This window comes from Bufo bufo, chromosome 8, assembly GCF_905171765.1.
Source record: "Bufo bufo chromosome 8, aBufBuf1.1, whole genome shotgun sequence".
NCBI lineage: Eukaryota > Metazoa > Chordata > Amphibia > Anura > Bufonidae > Bufo > Bufo bufo.
Genome location: NC_053396.1, coordinates 179942456 through 179962736, shown reverse-complemented (window position 1 = coordinate 179962736; position 20281 = coordinate 179942456). Strand labels below are relative to the sequence as shown.

Below are 20281 nucleotides of genomic sequence, written 5' to 3'. Positions count from 1 at the left end.
GGCAGGCAGCTTACGGACAACACAAGAAAGGCGCTGAACATCCTTGACCACATTTTGCGTCAAAAGAGCCCTGCATTCTTGATTACGCTGGATGCTGAGAAGGCGTTTGACCGCTTAAATTGGTCTTATGCCTTCTCAGTCCTGGAGCAATTAAGCTTAGGGAGGACCTTTCATCAGTTTTGACATAGGCTAATTATGGTATTACCTTGTAGGGCGGCCTCCACTGATGCCATGGGTGTATTATTTTTTTTCAAACTAGCCCCCCCCCCCCCCCCCCCTGTTCGTCCGCTGTGGCCCCCCCTGATGATTTGGGGTGCTGTATTGTAATGAGCAGTATGCTCGCAATGGGGAGGAGACTCAGTCTTCTGCTGTGGGCGTCTCCAGGGGGGAGGAGCTCAAGTTCTGGCGAGATTCTTCTCCCTGGCTGGGAGAAAAAACAAACACCCATGGCATCCGCGGGGGCCGCCCTACAAGGTAATACCATCATTTGCCTATGTCAAAACTGATGAAAGGTCCTCTTTAAGGCTTTGTATTCAGTCCCTACAGCGAGAGTTTTTGTAAATGGAGCGGTGTCATCTTAATTCCCAATTTCTAATGGAATGGGTTGCCCATTGTCCCCCCCGAATTTTTGTTTTGGCCATTGAACCCCTGGCTCACGCTATCGGACAACACCCTGATATCGCAGGTGTCAAGTTTAATAACAAACACTATGCAGATGATATACTTCTGTCCCTCTCCTCTCCCCAAACATCATTAGAAGCTGCCCTATCACTCATAGAAGAATTTGGGCGTCTATCTTATTACAAAATAAACGAAAATAAGTCCCAACTCCTCCCCTTTAATATCCCTTCCCAACAAATGCTAGAACTAAAGTCAAAATTCCCACTAGATTGGCAAACCACGCATATACAATGCCTGGGCATCAACCTAACAGCCTCTACTCCCCTATTGTTACAATACAATTACCTCCCTCTTTTAGATATCATCACAGAAGATACCTATGGCAGGTCTGAAGTTTGATGGGTAGGCCGTATTGCTACCTTTCAAATGATGACTCTGCCTAAGCTTTTATTCATTTTTTGCGCAGTCCCCCAAAATAACTTCCCACTTCTTTACAAAACCACAAGGTCTTCTCAACTCCTTTGTCTGGGCAGGGCATAAACCACGAATATCCTCCTCATCACTAAATAAAGCCAAAGGAGGAGGTGGGTTGGGACTACCGAATCTAGCAGACTACTTCTTGGCGACACAAGGCAACCTCCTTTTTGGTTGGTTGGATAGGAACACTTCTATTCCATGGATTCAAATAGAATCCTCCTTAGCCCACTCAAAACATCTTAGAACTCTACTTATCGACTGCTTGAACCCTTCTTCAACTAAAGCTTCTAACCTACCCTACCTTTTAGAAGTGGCTCTCTACCATTGGCGCACATTTCACCGCAGTAGTGTTCCAGTAACTATAGATGTATCACCTATATCTCCCCTGCAATTATTAGAGATGAAACTTCCTGATACTGAGATCACAAGGTCTTCAGTGGATTTCACAACTATTAAGTCCTTTACAGATCTTCAGCAAAAGTTGGGTTTTCCCCACACAGACTTTTAGAAATACTTACAAGTCTATCATCTGTTACAATCACATAACCCTTGAGTAATTGTCGACAATAGGCAATTATTTGAGCTATGGGGATCCACTAGAATATCCATGAAAGCCCCAGGCCTTAAACCAATATATAGTGTTTGGGTGACAAATCATCCTTTAAAAAAATCTACCCCCATTTAGCATGGGAGAGGGAATTGAAAAACTCAATTCCTGCGTCCGGTTGGATACCAGCTTTGAGATTCAACCACCTATTTCAGTATGATTCTCTATGAAGCAGCTATCTAAACTTGCCTGAGGGTGGTATTTAACCCCTGACAGGCTTAGCAAAATATTCCCTGGCGCCAATGTGGAGCTAAAGGTACGCTTTTACACGTCCTATGGTCTGGTCCTAAACTAACAAACTTATGGGACAGTTTCTTTGGTCTGGCCTCAAAATTTTGCGGCCTACTCCTCAAACCTTCACCATCCTTTTCATGGATATGCAAGATATTCCAAGTCCTTACAGGAACCCGATGGCTCATCTATTCATCGTCTATTATTACCATTGACATTATGTACATCTGTAACTGTTTTATTTTGCTTTTATGCATTATATATACATGTAAAATTCTATAAAAAGTATTAAAAAAAAAAAAAGGACCACGGAATGGATCGTGTACTGCCCGAATCTTTTGTGGCCCAACTGAAATCAATGGTTCTGCATCTGATCCGCAAAAAATGCAGAGCAAATGCGGACCGAAAATACATTCGTGTGCATATGGACTAAAACAGAGGGGATATTTCATTACACTGATTAAAAACTTATCATAGGAGGGGTTACCACGCTAACATATGTGCCACTCACCTCCATTTCTTCCTCATATATCTCTTCATCTTCTTGGTGTTCCTCTCCTGAGTAACCTCTCCCTCTGCCTCCCCTCCCCCTAAAGCCTCCTCTTCCACGCATCATCCCTCTTCCCCGACCACGGATCAACTTAATCCGTCCTCTCATTCCTAGAAAAAAAGCGTTAATGGAGTTACAATACAGCACTATACACTTATTCAGCTGTATTTAATGCTAAAATAGATGAGTTTTTATAAAATCTCCTTCACAGGGTGCAAAAGAAAAATATTGAAGTATGAAGCATGTCAATTTCTGTTGCCAAGATTTTCACAGCAGATTTCACACTTTTCAATGCAAAGTGAAATTTGAAGGTGGAATTCCTGCTGCGGAAACGTGGTAAAATCCACAGCGGAAATTCTGCTGCGGAAATTCTGCTGTACCCTTAGTGTAGGGGTGGGCGATATAGACGATATGCGATAAAAATTTGGGCCACGATATGGATTTTCGCCATATCGCCGGACCGCGATATGATCGCGCTCTCTGCGCGCACCATTTTCTCCTGAGCCGGCACAGTGGAGGAGGGAGGGAGTCCCTCCCTCCCCACTGTGCGTGGCGGCTGCCGCTGAACACCAATGAGGACAGAGGAGGAGGGGAGGGACTGTGGCCACTGCGCCACCAATGAATGTGCCGGCCATATCCCACAGGGTCCGCCTCCCCCCCCCCCCCCCATCATTGGTGGCAGTGGGCAGTTCCGATCGGAGTCCCAGCAGTGTAATGCTGGGGCTCCGATCGGTTACCATGGCAGCCAGGAGTCACGCTACTGAAGTCCTAGCTGTGATGGTATGTTAGTGAGCAGCATTATACTCACGTGCGCCGTGGCCGCCGGACGCTCCTTCTCATAGGTCTGCATTAGCATAAGCATTAGCAATGTGCCGCACAGACAGAAGAAGGAGCGCCCGGCGGCCACAGCGCACGTGAGTATAATGCTGCTCACTAACATACCATCACAGCTAGGACTTCAGTAGCGTGACTCCTGGCTTATTAAAGTTTGAGCCCCCTATATTCTACAGGTACTTAAAGAGGACCTGTCACCGCTCCTGACATGTCTGTTTTAATAGCTTATTGCATTCCCCATATAATACCAATTCTGGAGCATTTATTCTTATGGCTGTATGTTGTGCCATTCATTTATTATTTCCACTATAAGTTATGAATTAATTGCTAGCAGTCTGCACTAAGGGTACAGATGGGTGGTAACCAGTTGGAGGGGGTGTACCTGCACAGACTCACTCTATCCAATCAGTGCTGTCAGGGACACCGCCAACTTGTTACCACCCCTCTGTACCCGTACTGAAAGCTAATAGCAATTCATTCAAAACTTCTAGTAGAAATACTAAAAGATTGGCACAAGATAGAGCCATAAGAATAGATGCTCCAGAATTGTTATTATATGGGGAATGCATGAAGCTATTAAAAAAGACATGTCAGGAGCGGTGAAAGGTCCTCTTTAAAAGGGACTTCCAGGATTTTATAACTGATGACCTATCTTCTGGATGGGTCATCTGTATCTGATCGGTGAGGGTCTGACACCCAGCTGTTTGAGAAGGCACTGGCGCTCCTGTTAGTGCTGCGGCCTTCTCGGTGCTCACCAAGCACAGCGCCGTACAGAGGCTGTGATTGGTATCACAGCTCAGCCTCATTCACTTCTATGGGGCTGAGCTGCGCACAGGCCATGTGACCGATAAACGTGTCGTCACTGGCCTAGGGAAACCTGAAAAAAGGCCACGGCCCTACTGCAAGCGCTGCTGCCTTCTCAAACAGTTGATCGTCAGGGGTCGGACACCTATCAGATACTGATGACCTATCCAGAGGAAAAACCCCTTTAATGCCCTGTGCTCAAGGCTTTGTACTCAGTCTTGTCGTGGGGCCATATCAATCAATGCCAATACACACAAGAGACATCAAGCAAAATGTGTCTCTATGACAAGGCTGGATAAGGCCAGATCACAGACAGGACAGAGATTTAGAATAACAGCAAGCTGCAACTTTGATCCCAAGACATTTTATTTTCATGTGTTTTATACCTCTACCACGATGGCTGCCCTCTTTGGCCCTTCGGTACTGGTTCAGCTCCTTAGCAAAATCATCATAATCTTCTTTACCCATATCATCTCCTTCGTCATCTTCGTACTCTCCATACTGGTCATTTTCATATTCGTCGTACATGCCGTAGTTCTTGCTGTCCATGTTGTGGTAGCTCTTTTTTGGGGGTGGGGCATTATGTGGCGGGTACGGCTGGTGTGGCTTAAAAGAAAATTAAAAATAATAGCCTTAGCAGAGTTGAACACATTGTATATGCAGCTTCCGCTATAAGACCTTTGGTGGCTGCGCACACTTCATTTAACTCTCTCTTAACTTAACGCATGTCATATAGACATCAGAATATAGAATATACATATATTGATGGGTCCTGGAAAAGGAGCAAGAAAGGAAATGCATCCTTTGTGAATAAAATGGAGTGAGACCAACTTCAGCCATACAGACAGTGCTAAGAAAAGTGCCAAGCGAATACCATTTACTGGCACCATTTCCTCAGCAATGTCACATTACTACTCACTGGGTAGAGAAAGATGCAAACATTTACCAAGTAATATTCTTATGACCCAGGAAAACTACAACCCCAGTAATTATGTATAAAGCGGTATTCCGGTACTCAAAAAGTTAACCCCTAGCCACTGTATATGGTATAACTAATTTCAAGGATATGCCCTGCCTACTCCATTCACTCTGCATGGGACTGCTGGAAGCAGCAGTCTATCCGGTGGTCCCATAGAGAAGGGCCTACATGACCTGCCACTTCACCATGACAAGGGTATGGGACCACCATTCTTGGGATGAGTGGGGTCCTAGCAGTCAGACCCCCCCACGATCAGTTAGTTATCCCCTATCTAGTATATAGGGGGTAACTTTTAGTTACTCAATTGCTCCCTTAATCACCATAGACAACAGTGGATTTGCCAAATTCAACCTGATGTCTATGGGCAGCTTAAAGTTGTTATCCCAGGACAGGAGACAAATGTGTGATTCCTGGGGGCCCCACCAATTGCTAGAATGGGGGTCCCCAGCTCCAGTTCTGGAGGAGTTACAATGGAGCGGTGTTCACATAAGCAGGATGCCACTCCATTCAGTCTACGGGACTGAAAAAGACAGCCGAGCAGAGCGTTCTGCTATCTCTGTCAGTTCCATAGATATTAAAAGGGATTATTCCACAAAAAAATCTTTTATCACCTATAAAGAGGCTAGGTGATAAACATCAGATCCCCATAAAAGTGAATGGGGCAGTGGACTGACCTGAGTACTACCTTTCTAGCAGAAAGAACCCCTCGTTCTCAGAACTGCAGAGGGTCCCGGCTGTTAGCCCACCAGCAAACCATAAGTGATAAATAATTTTCATGGGATAACCCAGCATGGGCATGTCACTGGTAGAAAACCTGTATTTCAATACAGTGCGGCACTACATGTTCTGTACTGCCCTTCATCTGTGGACGCCCTTCATTTTATGGTATCCTGTGTGTAGTGGACAGGACCCTGAAGAAGCTCCTGTCCTCCACATGGAGTGATTTCTAGCTTCCAGCAGTCATTCCTGACAGTTATAAGTACGGACTTGCTTTATCTGTGTTAGTTACCTGCTTATCTTCACTTTTTCAACTTCTGGGTTGACATTTTGGGTGCTTTGGAACTATTCGTTTTCCATAGAGTTATTGTCTCAAGGTACAATAGTTCCAACTTACAAGGTTCATCCTTAAACCAGTTAAAAAAAAAGCCCTTTTTTTCCAGGTTTTCCGGATCACTGCTGCATCATGCGACTTGCAACCAGATCACCGGAGTCATCAGCAGCTGCTGTGCTGGAAGCAACACTTGCGATACAAGTCTACGATATTCACATCAAGGCTCTCATAGACTTTCATCTGATACAGAAGGCGCTGTTCGAGTCCAGTGGACCGCAGGCCACGTGATGCAGCAGCCGCGAACAGAGTCGTTTTATTCTGCAAAATGCAGTCCCCTCTACCTTGTGTAGTTTACAAATTGGGGTCACAAGAAGAAAAAACAGAGTGCTTCTTTAATGTGATAATCTCGTGGAGTACTGTACAATAAAATGTTCTGAAAATGAGATGGTGTGTGTCACAAAAACGCACATAGCACTCACCGGAGGGTATGGCGGGCTGTAATCTCTGTATTTGCGATGACTCTTTTCACTCGGGCTGAAGTCCGACTCATCACTATAGTCAGAATAGTCTTCACTGGAGGATGCATGACGCTAAAAAGGAACAAAATCAGTGCATCATACACAAGTACCAGTCCTAGGTTCCCTCACAACGTCCACGTGGCAAACCCGCCACGCCATATGTGCCATGCGCATCTGCGCCAACATGGCATCCGCCATTTTACGTATCTACCTACCTTATGCTTTGACTTTCTTTTCTTCTTTGCTTTTCGCTTCTCTTTCTCCTTTCTGCGTTTTCTCTTCAGTTTGCGGTGAGACTTCTCCTCCTCAGATTCACTGTGATGTTTCTCCTCCTTCTCCTTCTCCTTCGGAGGCAGAGGCTCGGCGGGAACATGGCTGGCATCCTCGCCTCCGTCGTCTTCAAGCTCACCCTCCTCCAATTCACCATCTTCCCTATAAGACAGGAAGGTTCAAAAAGACCAGTCAATACATGGGAGAGGGTGTGACCCTTACTTAGTTTATTCAGTTAGATGGCGCCGACTTATTCACACAGACCTGTACAGAAAATGTCATCGCATTTGTATGTTTGTGGTGTCCGGGAGGAACCAACCCAAACACGTGGAGAACATATAAACGAATTTGAACCCCAAACCCCAGAGCCGCAAGGCAAAAGTGCTAACCAATGAGCCAGTGTACGACCCGTGCTTACCATTCCCAAGCCAAGCAAATAACATTTCTTTATTCCCTACGCCTTATAACACCACCGCTGTAGAAAGTGTGAGGTTGGTAATGCAGTAAATGTGAAGTGCCACCATGGATTCAGGAGTGGGTGCCATTGTTTGCACTGACTCTTTGCTATTAGGAGAGGACTTGCCACCAGGACATCCATGTGGCCTAACAGACCATACAAATTAGCGTTAAAAAAAATAAATTAAGTTATGACATGGAAGCTGTTGAGGCTCATTCGGCTGAACTATATCTCCGTCCCGGTGCTGTCTGAGTTTGGGACGGCCACCATCAATGGGTCAATTCACACAAGTGGATCATTGAGGTGTGCAGAGAAAAATCGCAGCATCCACCATCCTGTGCCAATTTTCAGGTGAATGGGTTCTGTAGGAACACCAGCCTGTGCCCAGACGCCACCCGCGTGTATACGGTGTCTGGAACACTGACAAGTTTCCGATGGTCCGTGTGAAGACATTCACAGTGACCACGGCGTTCATCAGCTTTCCTCCAAAATAAAATATAAAAAACTACAATATATTCCCCTCTGTCTTTATGCCAGTGCTGACTACGTCTTCTCCCTCCTGTGAGGGATGATCGTTACGGACAACACATTATTATGTACAGGGGAGTCAGTCATTGGAGGCCGCGACGCGATGCGTGTTACAAACGGATAGCACCCGGATGGGTCTGTGTACCCGAGAGTCGTTTATCACTGATCATCTCTGCGTTCAGCATGTTCTATATTATACGTTTTTCACCAATTTGGCCTTACGCACACGACCGTGTTTTTGGTCCGTGTCCAATCCACATTTTTTGCAGGAACCATTTGTTTCTATGGGTCCACAAGAAAATGGACTGCCTCCGTGTACTGCCCGCATCCGGCCGGCCAAGACGCATATTATAGACCCTGTCCTGTTCCTTCTTGTGGACAAGAATAGGCTTCTTTTTTTGTTTTGTTTTTTTACAGTGGGTCCCTTCAAAATTGCAAGATGCACATGGACCACATCCGCATTTCGCAGATCCACGATTTGCGAACCGCAAAAACGGCTACGGTCATGAGCAGGAGGCCTTATGCTAAGGAGCACGTGTGGTAATATCATGCAATGCAGCTTAGTCCATATAGCCCCCCACTAGTGCGCCCCCTAACTGTACGTAAGCGTCTCATTGATCCGGCTTGTCGCTGCTCGTTCCCCTCGTCGGCTCCTTTGCGACACAAAAAGCTGCTGAGAAAAAGCTATTCAATTACTCGAAAAACGAGACAAATTGTTCTGCCCCGTGTGAAGACATTAATACCTATGCTAATTGGCGGCATTACAGTATAAGCAATCCTACAGAGAGGGATGTCTCGGCGGGGCTGACGGGATCGCTGCGCTTTTCCACACGATCACAGGCGCAGAGGGGCCTCGCTCGCGGCACGCTGCACCGTGTAATCCTTACTGTACATGCCTCGAATACTAACAGAAGAGCTAAGCCTGCGTCCACCCATACATACTGGGGCGCCGCAGGGGAGAGTCGCTGCATGCTCATTTTGCGGCACAAGAACAAAACGCTGGCGACTCCAGCAGGACTACACTGCTTAGTACACAGGACAAAAAGTTGGCCAAAAATGACCGGAAAGCATGAAACACACATATAGGACACTAAAACTAGCGTACACGATCTACGGCTGTTGACAAAACTACAACTCTCAACATACTCTAACTAACGCATATATAGGGGCATTTTATCAGACGCTGAATGTATAACTCTCCTTTAGGAGCCAGGTGCGGCTCAGCCTAGCGTGCAAAAGCGCGCGGGTCTTTCTAGGAAGCCAGCGATGCACTGGCGAGCCTGCCAATCGAACGCGGCGGGGGCCACGTCGGCCTGCGTTTGTCAAGTTAATTGCACTTCCAAAGGGGGAGTGTTTGCTGCATCCTCCAGCACACTCAGGGTTAAGCCACGCAGCCGTGTGACACGTTACACTTCCAAAACCTTCATACATGTAACTCAAGACAGAAAATCACCAGGACCCGGGTGCTGTAACGTCAAAGCTGCACATTTCTGCCCCCACCCCACACGTAGGACAAGACTGCCTCTTAGGTGTCCGCTGTAAAAATCCAAGCCCCGGGCCGGCTCTGCCCCTCCTCAGGGGTCCTGTCCTAATAAATACTATTTTTTTTTTATTTTGCAGCCCAAGCAGCGATCCAGCATTACAGGCTGCAGGGGCGCGCCCGCAGGAATCTGCACAGGAGATGAGGCATGCAACATGGCAGGTCCCTGCGTGGTGCGTGCTGGGTGCTGGGGACGCTTCTCACCAACGTGGGGGCTGCTGCTGAGAAAAGAGATTTCAGTGTGGGGGAGACATACTCACATCCTCAGTATCACAGTAATAACACTTAGGGGGTTTAGCAACCTCTCGATTTTCCTGTTATCTGGGCAAGGTGAGGGGGGTGGTGGGGGGGGGGATGAGGGGGCTGAAGTGACACCAAACAGATTCAGGAGGGCAAGGGTTAACCAAAAGAGAAGAAAGAAAAAAAAAGAAAGAAAAAGAAAGACGAGCAGAAGGACAAATGGGTGATAAGAGCAGGAGCTGTGGGATTGGGCAATCACGGGTTTAGATAGCTGGGTGCTATTTCTTGGTTCTTATATCTGAAGGAGGGAGAAATTGTAAAAAAAAAAAAAAAAAAAAAAAATTAAAAAATAATGCCGCAGCTCGGAGGGAGGGATCAGAGAAGAAAGGAGAAGCTGGTTCAAAGGTCGGCGGGCATGGGCGAGGCCTCATGGCTGCAAATACTAGTCATGAAGATGGAGGGTGGGCGGAGGAAGAGGCCCTGGGAGGTGACAATCTCATGAGCTGTCCCCCCCCCTCCCACAGCTGCCATTTTACAAATGCAGAAGTAACCAGAGAGCCAGATTAACCCCTTCTGAGCACCGACGGCTCTAACTTCTGTGCCCAAATCTTCACCTTAGTTTACACCGTGGCCACGGACGTTCCCCTGGGCGGCCCGGGATCTGGACAAACACCCCAGGAAATCACATTGTCCCCAGCAATCGGACAAACACAACTCGGCGCTCGCTATTCACTGCCCGATCTACTAAAACTTAGGTCCCCATTCACATGGTCGGATTTTTGCTTTGCATCCAATCCGCTTTTATTTTTTTTTTGTGGGTCGGATGCGGATCCATTCATTTCAATGGGGCCACAAAAGATGTGGACAGCACTCTGCGTGCTGTTCGCATCCGCACGTCTGTCCCGTGGCCCCTGCATGTCCTATTCTTCTCCGGATGTGATGCGGACATCGTCTATATTTTTTGCGGACTGCAAATTACATACGGTCGTGTGAATGCAGCTTTAGGGCTCGTTCACACGAACGTATTTTGCGTTCCGTATACGGAACCATTCATTTCGGTGGGTTTGCAGAAGAGGCAGACAGCACTCTGTCTGCTGTCCGCATCCGTTCCGTGGCCCCGCAAAAATTATCAGTTTTGCGGAGAAGAATAGGCATTTCTATAATAGGCCTCCTGTTCCGTTCCGCAAATTGCGGAAGGCACACGGGCGCCATCCGTGTTTTGTGGACCGCAAAAAACGGCACGGCCGTGTGAACGAGCCCTTAATGTGAGACTATATAGGAAGCTGCCAGAGACCTGAACAGAAAGGCCAAACGAAACATCTTTGGAATGGCCTGCGCATCTCGCCGTCCGCCATCATACATCCTACTCGGTACTACACATCACCATCTCTTCCGTTAGGTCCTACTGATGGCTTTGATGCAAAATAATTTTTTTTAATACTGGCAACTAAAACCGCCCTGTGCTTCACCGCGCTCACTGACAGCGTGACGGTTCACTTGTCTGGGCTACGTCCATCCCCGTATAGCAGATTACCTTCTGCCGCGTTAAAGGAGCCAAGGTAAATGGTTACCGCGCACATCTGCCAATACAAATAAGACGCCATATTTGGAGGGGGATAATGGGCTGCCGGAGACCACTGCCACGCTTATCTAAAATTAAACATGTTAAAATGCAACCCGTTCGATCTCCGTTTCCCTGAAGGATAATTGGCGAGGCTGGGGTCTCATACGCTTACTGTCAGGGGATCCTGTCTCATACACTAGCAGAAGATCAGTGCTGGCCACATCCCAAAAGTCAGGCAACCACTACGGCAAGAAACTGGCCCTTAAAAGGGGTTTTCCGAAATGATAACCCTTTTTAATTAGACCTTATGAAAAAAAAAAAATATCATACTTGCTTGTGACCCACAGCTGCGATGTTCCAGTCCTCTGCTCGTTTACTTCCAGACGGGTTCGCATGTACTGCTGAAGCCAATGACTGGCTTCAGTGACGGCATGTTCCCAATTGTCCCCAAGTGTGACATCACTGCCTTGTCCCTGCCTACAGCGGCACCAGAAGATCGCCCAAAGTAGCCAGGGAGCTGGAACAGGAGAGCTGCGGAGCATGATTTTTTTTTTTATATTCGGGACCATGCGCTACAAGGGCCATAATCCCGGAAAACCCCTTTAACTTTTCCTGCTGCTTTCTATGGACTTCTATGAAAGGTCAACCCTAAGGCCTCTTTCACACGAGCGTGACGGATTAGGTCCGGATGCGTTCAGTGAACATCGCACCATTTTGCAAGCAAGTTCAGTCAGTTTTGTTTGCAACTGCACTCAGGTTTTTCAGCGCGGGTGCAATGCGCTTTGATGCGTTTTTCACTGAAGCCGCATTCACTTCTATGGGGTCAGGGCTACGTGAAAAACGCAGAATATAGAACAAGCTGCAATTTTGACGCAACGCAGAACTTATGCATGAAAAAAAAAAAAAAAAACGCTCATGTACACAGACACATTGAAATGAATGGGTCAGGATTCAGTGCGGATGCTATGCGTTCACGTCACACATTGCACCCGCGCGGGAAAACTCGCTCGTGTGAAAGGGGCCTTAGGGCTCGTTCACACGACCGTGCCGTTTTTTGCGGTCTGCAAAACACAGATGGCGGCCGTGTGCCTTCTGCAATTTGCGGAACGGAACAGGAGGCCTATTATAGAAATGTCTATTCTCCGCAAAACGGACAAGAATAGGACAGGACTCAATTTTTGCGGGGCCACGGAACAGAGCAACGGATGCGGAAAACACACAGAGTGCTGTCCGCGTCTTTGCGGACCCATTGAAAAGAATGGTTCCGTATATGGACCGTATGCGGAACGCTAAATACGTTCGGGTGAACGAGCCCTTAGTCTGCTTTCACAGTCAGTACCTTGTCAGTATTTAGGAACAGAGACCAGAAGAGGCACAACTCAGTGTGAGGGCTACCTCCAGTAACTCACAGCGAGGTCCCTTTAAGGGTCCATTCACACATCCGCAAAATGGATCCGCCTCCGTTCCGCAATTTTGCAGAACGGGTGCGGACCCATTCATTTTCAATGGGGCCGCATAAGGAGCGGACAGCATACAGTGTGCTGTCCGCATCAGCACCTCCGTTCCGCGGCCTCGCAAAAAAATAGAACATGTCCTATTCTTGTCTTCAGCCACGGACAAGAATAGGCATTTCTATCATAGTGGCCGCCATGTGCGGTGCGCAAAATGCGGAACACACATGGCCGATGTCCGTGTTTTGCGCAATTATCCGCAATTTTCGGACCACAAAACAGTTGCAGACGTGTAAATGGACCCTAAATCAGGTTCTGCTCTTTGCACCGTCCCTTTAATCAGGTTCTGCTCTTTGCACCGTCCCTTTAATCAGGTTCTGCTCTTTGCACCGTCCCTTTAATCAGGTTCTGCTCTTTGCACCGTCCCTTTAATCAGGTTCTGCTCTTTGCACCGTCCCTTTAATCAGGTTCTGCTCTTTGCACCGTCCCTTTAATCAGGTTCTGATCTCTACACCATCCCTTTAATCAGGTTCTGATCTCTACACCGTCCCTTTAATCAGGTTCTGATCTCTACACCGTCCCTTTAATCAGGTTCTGATCTCTACACCGTCCCTTTAATCAGGTTCTGCTCTCTACACCGTCCCTTTAATCAGGTTCTGCTCTCTACACCGTCCCTTTAATCAGGGTTCTGATCTCTACACCGTCCCTTTAATCAGGTTCTGCTCTCTACACCGTCCCTTTAATCAGGTTCTGATCTCTACACCGTCCCTTTAATCAGGCTCTGATCTCTGCACCATCCCTTTAATCAGGTTCTGATCTCTACACCGTCTCTTTAATCAGGTTCTGCTCTCTACATCGTCCCTTTAATCAGGGTTCTGATCTCTGCACCGTCCCTTTAATCAGGTTCTGATCTCTACACCGTCCCTTTAATCAGGTTCTGCTCTCTGCACCGCCTCTTTATTCAGATTCCTTCCTTCTGCGGCCTCTCATGTTCTCTTACACCAGGCCCTGACTATTGCACGGCGGTTACATCAGCCCCCGGGGGTGAGCTCCACAAAACAGAACAGGGAAGCAAAAAGCACCCCAAATCCCCTCAGAAGCTGGCTGACAACCCTGCGGGAGCGGAGGTGGCGGCCGGGTCCGTTGTCAACCAGCTTTCCCCGGAACAGATACAATTTGTTACAATGTTACAGAAATAACAATAAGATCATGTAAAGAATAAACAACAGCAGAAGAGATTTCTAGGAATCGCTTCTGGGCGACCCATGGGCACGCACACAGCACCCCAGACAGTACCCCAGTGGGTGCCGGCCCATGTGATTAACAATCAAGGTCATGAATCGTGCTAGTAGAAAAGGCCTCTGTGCCCCTCTGGAGTTATATAAGGGGAAGCACGCGTCATGTGAAGGGTGTAAGCGATCCGGGCGTCAGCTGCAGCACGCACCTCCGTCACTCTGACATCCTGCATTCAAGCTGGTAACAGAGGTGTAAAAGTGAGCCCCGATCCAAATCCACCGACTGGCATTTTGTCAGATTGTACATGGGGCAGGGTTGCCGGCTTCAAGCTTAGTCACATTATGGAATATAACATATAAGGGGGAGTTCACACAGTGGTATTTTGCATGCGCCGACCCATTGAGTTCAATGGGAACTGTCGCCAAAGTTCACACGGTGCAGATGATTTCTGCCGCAAAGTTGAAAATCTACATTGTGACATCCCCATCCTAAGGCGGAAACCGTAGGGTCGCGAGGAGTCGCACACGGATTAACCCGAGTGCAGGACGCTGTGGATACACCGCGGATTCCAAGGCAAAAACATGCTGGCTACTTCCAATGTGCCGTTCAACCATGTGAACATACACTTAAAGGGGTTCTGCAATTTTCTGATCGGCGGGGGTCCGACACCCGGGACCCCCGCCGATCAGCTGTTTGAGAAGGCAGCAGCGCTGCGGCCTTCTCCCTGTTTACCGCTGGCCCAGTGACGTCACGACTAGTATCACTGGCCTGGGGGGGGCTAAGCTCTGTTCAGGGCAGTTAATACAAGTCGCGATGTCACTGGCCTGCGGTAAACAGCGAGAAGGCCGCAGCCTTCTCAAACAGCTGATCGGCGGGGGTCCCGGGTGTCGGACCCCCGACGATCAGAAGCTGATGATCTGACCAGAGGATAGATCATCAGTTTAAAGAGAACTGCAGGACCCCTTTAAGGGGTCGTCCAGGGTATGTCCATGCCTACATTGCAACTACAGCGCTGCTCTCACAGAAGTCAGTGCTGTACGGCGAGCTCCCGCCGATACAATGTCGATGGTGCTGACGGAGCTACAAAGACCGGCTGAACGGTGGCGGTGCAGGGTGTCAGACCATTACCGACCACTTAGGCCGCCACTTTAAAAAACCCTGGACAAACCCTTTAATGGGGTTCTCCTCGTCGCTGCTCTTCGACGCGGGGCAGGCACGGACCTACCCGCATGGTGTCCTCCACAAGCAGCAACAGTCTATCAACCAACAACAGTGACCCCCTCCGACCACAGGCCGCGTGCGGTACTGCAGCTGAAGCCCATTTACTTCAACCAAGCTTCAGCTACAATACCAACCATGACACGTGGACGGGAGCGGAGCGGCTTCCGAAAACCAGCCTCCAGTCCTGTACACGGACAAGTCCTGGGAAATCGTGATCTCCAATCATCAAACCGCACAATTTTTTTTTTTAAGTCCCGTTTCACACTTGCGTTGTTTTCCGGTATTGAGGTCCGGCAGAGGATCTCAATAGCGGAAATAGCCCTCGTCCGTTCGTAATGGAAAGAGATCCGTTCAGGAGCCTAAAAAACCCAGATCCGTCACCCGTTGACTTTCAATGTGTTTAGGGACGGATCAGTTTTTTGTTTTTTTTCCCGTTTTGATTTCACACAACGAACCGCCTCCTGACGTGCAAACCCAAAACGGATCCGTTTACTCCCGGTATTCAGATCCGCTGTCGGATCTCAATACCGGAAATTAACGACGCAAGCGTGAAAGTGGCCTTTCCACCATTTTACATTTACAGCATTGAACGAGTACAACATTGACCAGCACAGGCTACAAGAATCGCCCCAATTAACCCTTTCATCACCCCTCCCCCAACAAGTCCATAAATATTTTTTTTTTCCCCTTTTCACAACATAACATTTAACATTAACCCTTTAGGAGGGGGATGGGTTGAGCTTTCAGGGGTCTCCTCTCGCCGCCCCCCCCCCCAAACTAAAACACTGACATAGAAGATCACCATGACTACAGGTAGACACCGTGGAGTAATACCCCCATGGTGTCAGGAAGAGAGACATGACATGACAATGGCACAGTTCTTTACCTGCTGTGAGAGCCCCTGAAAATCGTGAGGAGCCCCCCTCAGCCCATCCCAGCCCCCCACTCCAGACCTGTGGACACAAGGGTTATTCTGGACACACAGACTCTGTTGTTACTCGACCTTTCGGCGGGGAGGAAGAGGAGGTTGTGTTCACTTTCATGGTTTGATGTTGGGGAGGAGGATTCATGGACACTGGTGCCCTCCACGGCCATTATTACCCCCTTTAGTGTCTGTGCACAATGTCACTTGGCTACATCACATGAGTCCACGTGTGGTTTGCACTGTAACACGGCGGCCAGGTGGGCTAAGGAGCGAATTTAGGAGAGGGGGGCTACTTCGGCCCCTCTACAGACTTTGCTGAGGTGATGGTGGTGGGCAGGGGTTGTTGATATGAGGGGGGAGATGGGGGGTTGCGAGGGGGGAAACAGGTGGGGGGGTTTTGGGGTGCTAGTCCCTGGGAGAAGGTGATTCCGTGTATCGTGGCGCAGTGAGAAGAACACAGACTCAAGATGGCGACCGCGCAGGACTGGGAGGAGGCGGCTCCGACGGTGACGTCACAAAGCCAACCGAGGCCGGGTTTCCGAAGGGGACGAACAGCTTCGGTTCTTTCCGGACGGTGGGCGCGGCGAGCGGAGGGAGCGTCGTGATTGGTCCGCTCAGGGGTGGCGTGGAAGGGGACCAATCGTCGAGGGCTGATGGGCGGAGCTTATGAAGAAAGAAGATGATTAGTGGTCGGGGTGGGTGGGGTTCGGACTGACGTCACGACGCAAAGCATCAGGGGCGTTGTAGTTTATAAGCCGAAGTGTTGGACTTGTTCTTGTTGTTGGTTATGAGACGAGCTGAGTGTCTGACATCACCACAGTGAATGGAGTTACAGATGTGTGGGCACAGGACGCGCTAACAGGAGCTGAGGGGCAGTGCCAGGCCCTAATCTTCACCCTTCAGTTTTTAATCTCGGACTAGGGTTACCACAACAAATACTGGCCAAGTGAGCCAACACCCCAAAGGGGGTGTGGTTCTGGAGGCGTGGCTTAACATGGCTATGTCATAATGTGGCTCCCAGTAATATGAATGCCTTCATTAGTGTTCTCCAGTACTAATAATGACCCCCTTAGTGCCCCCAGAATTGATAATGCCTCCATTAGTGCCCCCAGTAATATTAATGCCCCAGTACTAATAATGATCCCCCAGACTTAATAGTGCCCCCATTAGTCCCCCTAATAATATTACTGCCCCTCATAATTAATACTGCCCCATTAGTGTCTCAAAGTAATAGTAATGCCCCCATTAGTGCCCCCCCAATAATAATAATGCTTCTCATTAGCACCCCTCAGAATTAATAATGCCTCCATTAGTGCCCCCCAGTAATATTAATGCCCCAGTACTAATAATGATTCCCCAGAATTAATAGTGCCCCCATTAGTGTCTCGAAGTAATAGTAATGCCCCCATTAGTGTCCACCAATAATATTAATGCCCCCATTAGTGTCCTCCGGTACTAATAATGACCCCATTAACACCCCCAGAAGTAATAGTCCCCCCATTAGTGCCCCTAATAATATTACTGCCCCTCATAATTAATACTGCCCCATTAGTGCCCCCCAGTAATATTAATGCCTCCAGTAATAGTAATGCCCCCATTTGTGCCCCCCAGTAAGAATAATGCCCCCATTAGTGCCCCCCAGAATTAATAATGCCCCCATAGGTGCCCCCCAGAAAGAATAATGCCCCCATTAGTGCCCCCCCCAGAATTAATAATGCCCCCATAGGTGCCCCCCAGAAACAATAATGCCCCCATTAGTGCCCCACTGCCCCCCCCCCCCCAGTAATAGTAATGCCCCCATTAGTGGCCTCAAGTAAAATAATGCCCCCTTAGTGTCCCCTAGAAAGAATAATGTCTCCATTAGTGTGCTCCAGAATTAATAATGCCCCCCGGTAAGAGTAATGCCCCCATTAGTGCCCCCCAGTAAGAGTAATGCCCTCGTTAGTGCACCCCAGTAAGAGTAATACCCCCATTAGTGCCCCCCAGTAAGAGTAATGCCCCCATTAGTACCCCCCAGTAAGAGTAATGCCCCCATTAGTGCCCCCCAGTAAGAGTAATACCCCCATTAGTGCCCCCCAGTAAGAGTAATGCCCCCATTAGTGCCCCCCAGTAAGAGTAATGCCCCCATTAGTGCCCCCCAGTAAGAGTAATACCCCCATTAGTTCCCCCCAGTAAGAGTAATACCCCCGTTAGTGCCCCCCAGTAAGAGTAGTGCCCCCATTAGTGCCCCCTTCTTTGCTTTTGCACAAAAAAAACCACCTCCTCCATTTGACCGCGCTGCGGTGAACACTCGCTGCTGACTGGAAGCTCCGGACAGGACCTGTGCTCCCGCCTGATGACGTCTCGCAGGTCCTGTCCTGCAGTCTGCAGCGAGGGTTCACCGTGGCGCAATCAAATGGAGGAGGTGAGTTTTTTTTTCTTAACCCTAGGGGAGGGGGGCTTGGGGTAAAGGCTGTACTAATGAGCGCTCAACAATGAAAGCGCTCATTAGTAACAGTCCATATAGGAAAACACCAGCAATTAATATTGCGGGTACAAAAAATACCGGCAGGGCCACTAAAATTTTGTTGCGACACCTGCCGGGTAGCAATCCTATCTCCGACCCCCTGATAATCAGTTTGTGATCTGATCCTAGCAGAACTGACCCTATATCGGACCTTGTGGCAACTTATGGTTTCCAACCTGAACTCGCTCCCTTTCACTAGTTTTGATGCTGCAGCGCCACCAGCTAGATGAAGGACTTGGACATGCTCTGAAACAAAATAGTTCTATATTTTTTATGAAGAATATTTAGAAAGTTGTTTAAAGGGCATCTGTCAGCAGCTTTGTACCGATGTAACTGGCTGAGCTCTTACATGGAACATCGTTTTTCTGAGGCTGAAAAAAGACATCTGTCCATCCAGTTCGGCCTGTTATCCTGCAAGTTGATCCAGAGGAAGGCAAAAAAAAACTGTGAGGTAGAAGCCAATTTTCCCCACTTTAGGGGAATAAAAAATTCCTTCCCGACTCCAATCAGGCATCAGAATAACTCCCTGGATCAACGACCCCTCTCTAGTAGCTATATCCTGTAATATTATTACACTCCAGAAATACATCCAGGCCCCTCTTGAATTCCTTTATTGTACTCACCATCACCACCTCCTCAGGCAGAGAGCTCCATAGTCTCACTGCTCTTACCGTAAAGAATCCTCTTCTATGTTTGTGTACAAACCTTCTTTCCTCCAGACGCAGAGGATGTCCCCTCGTCACAGTCACAGTCCTGGGGATAAATAGCTGATGGGATAGATCTCTGTACTGACCCCTGATATATTTATACATAGTTATTAGATCTCCCCTCAGTCGTCTTTTTTCTAAAGTGAATAACCCTAATGCTGATAATCTTTCAGGGTACTGTAGTTGCCCCATTCCAGTTATTACTTTAGTTGCCCTCCTCTGGACCCTCTCCAGCTCTGCTATGTTTGCCTTGATCACAGGAGCCCAGAACTGTACACAGTACTCCATGTGTGGTCTGACTAATGATTTGTAAAGTGGTAGGAATATGTTCTCATCTATGTTACGTGTGCACTTGGCAGCTGAAGACATCTGTGTTGCTCCCATGTTCATATGTGTCCGCATTACTGAGAAAAATTATGTTTTATTATATGCAAATGAGCCTCTAGGAGCAACGGGGGCGTTACCATTACACCTAGAGGCTCTGCTCTCTCTGCTGCGCCCTCTGACAGGGCCAGGTATAATGATGTTTATACCCCTGTCAATCAAAGTGCGGAGGGTCCGGCAGCTGGACTCAGTATTAAAGGGGTTGTCCAGGTTCAGAGCTGAACCCGGACATACCCTTATTTTCACCCAGGCAGCCCCCCTGAGGCTAGCATCGGAGCATCTCATGCTTCCTGGCAGCCCCATGGAGAGCCCCGGTTCGTCACCGGATCTCCAAAAAATGCCTTTGCCCTGCGCGATTTAGCATGAACTGCTCCGATGCTCCTGTCAGGGGGGCTGTCGGGGTGAAAATGGAGGGACGTCCGAGTTCAGCTCTGAACCCGGATAATCCCTTTAAATAGCATGAGACCGCTCAGGTCATTTTGAGCATGCGACGTTTGGGGGGGAAAAAAGTCACACGCTAAAACACTTTGGGGGTCATTCAGTAAAAATGTTATGTCAGGTTGCAGGGTTAAAAAAGTTG

At 48.3% G+C, this 20281-nt stretch overlaps 1 protein-coding gene across 4 annotated transcripts in view; it reads right to left on the bottom strand.

Annotated features, from left to right (window-relative positions):
• The window catches only part of ZC3H4 (zinc finger CCCH-type containing 4), a 33662-nt gene extending 17141 nt beyond the window's left edge, over positions 1-16521 (bottom strand). Inside the window, exons 1-5 of one of the 4 annotated variants that reach the window (XM_040442495.1) lie at positions 16183-16521; positions 6888-7104; positions 6634-6744; positions 4511-4730; positions 2448-2596 (exon numbers count right to left, since the gene is read on the bottom strand). In XM_040442495.1, coding sequence (XP_040298429.1) covers positions 2448-2596; positions 4511-4730; positions 6634-6744; positions 6888-7104; positions 16183-16274 — 789 coding nt within the window. In that variant the 5' untranslated portion in view covers positions 16275-16521. Of the gene's footprint in view, positions 1-2447; positions 2597-4510; positions 4731-6633; positions 6745-6887; positions 7105-9356; positions 9607-9727; positions 10011-16182 lie in introns of those variants that run through there. The other 3 variants (XM_040442498.1, XM_040442497.1, XM_040442496.1) reach the window with 3 other exon arrangements.
• Between the last annotated feature and the right edge of the window lie 3760 nt (positions 16522-20281).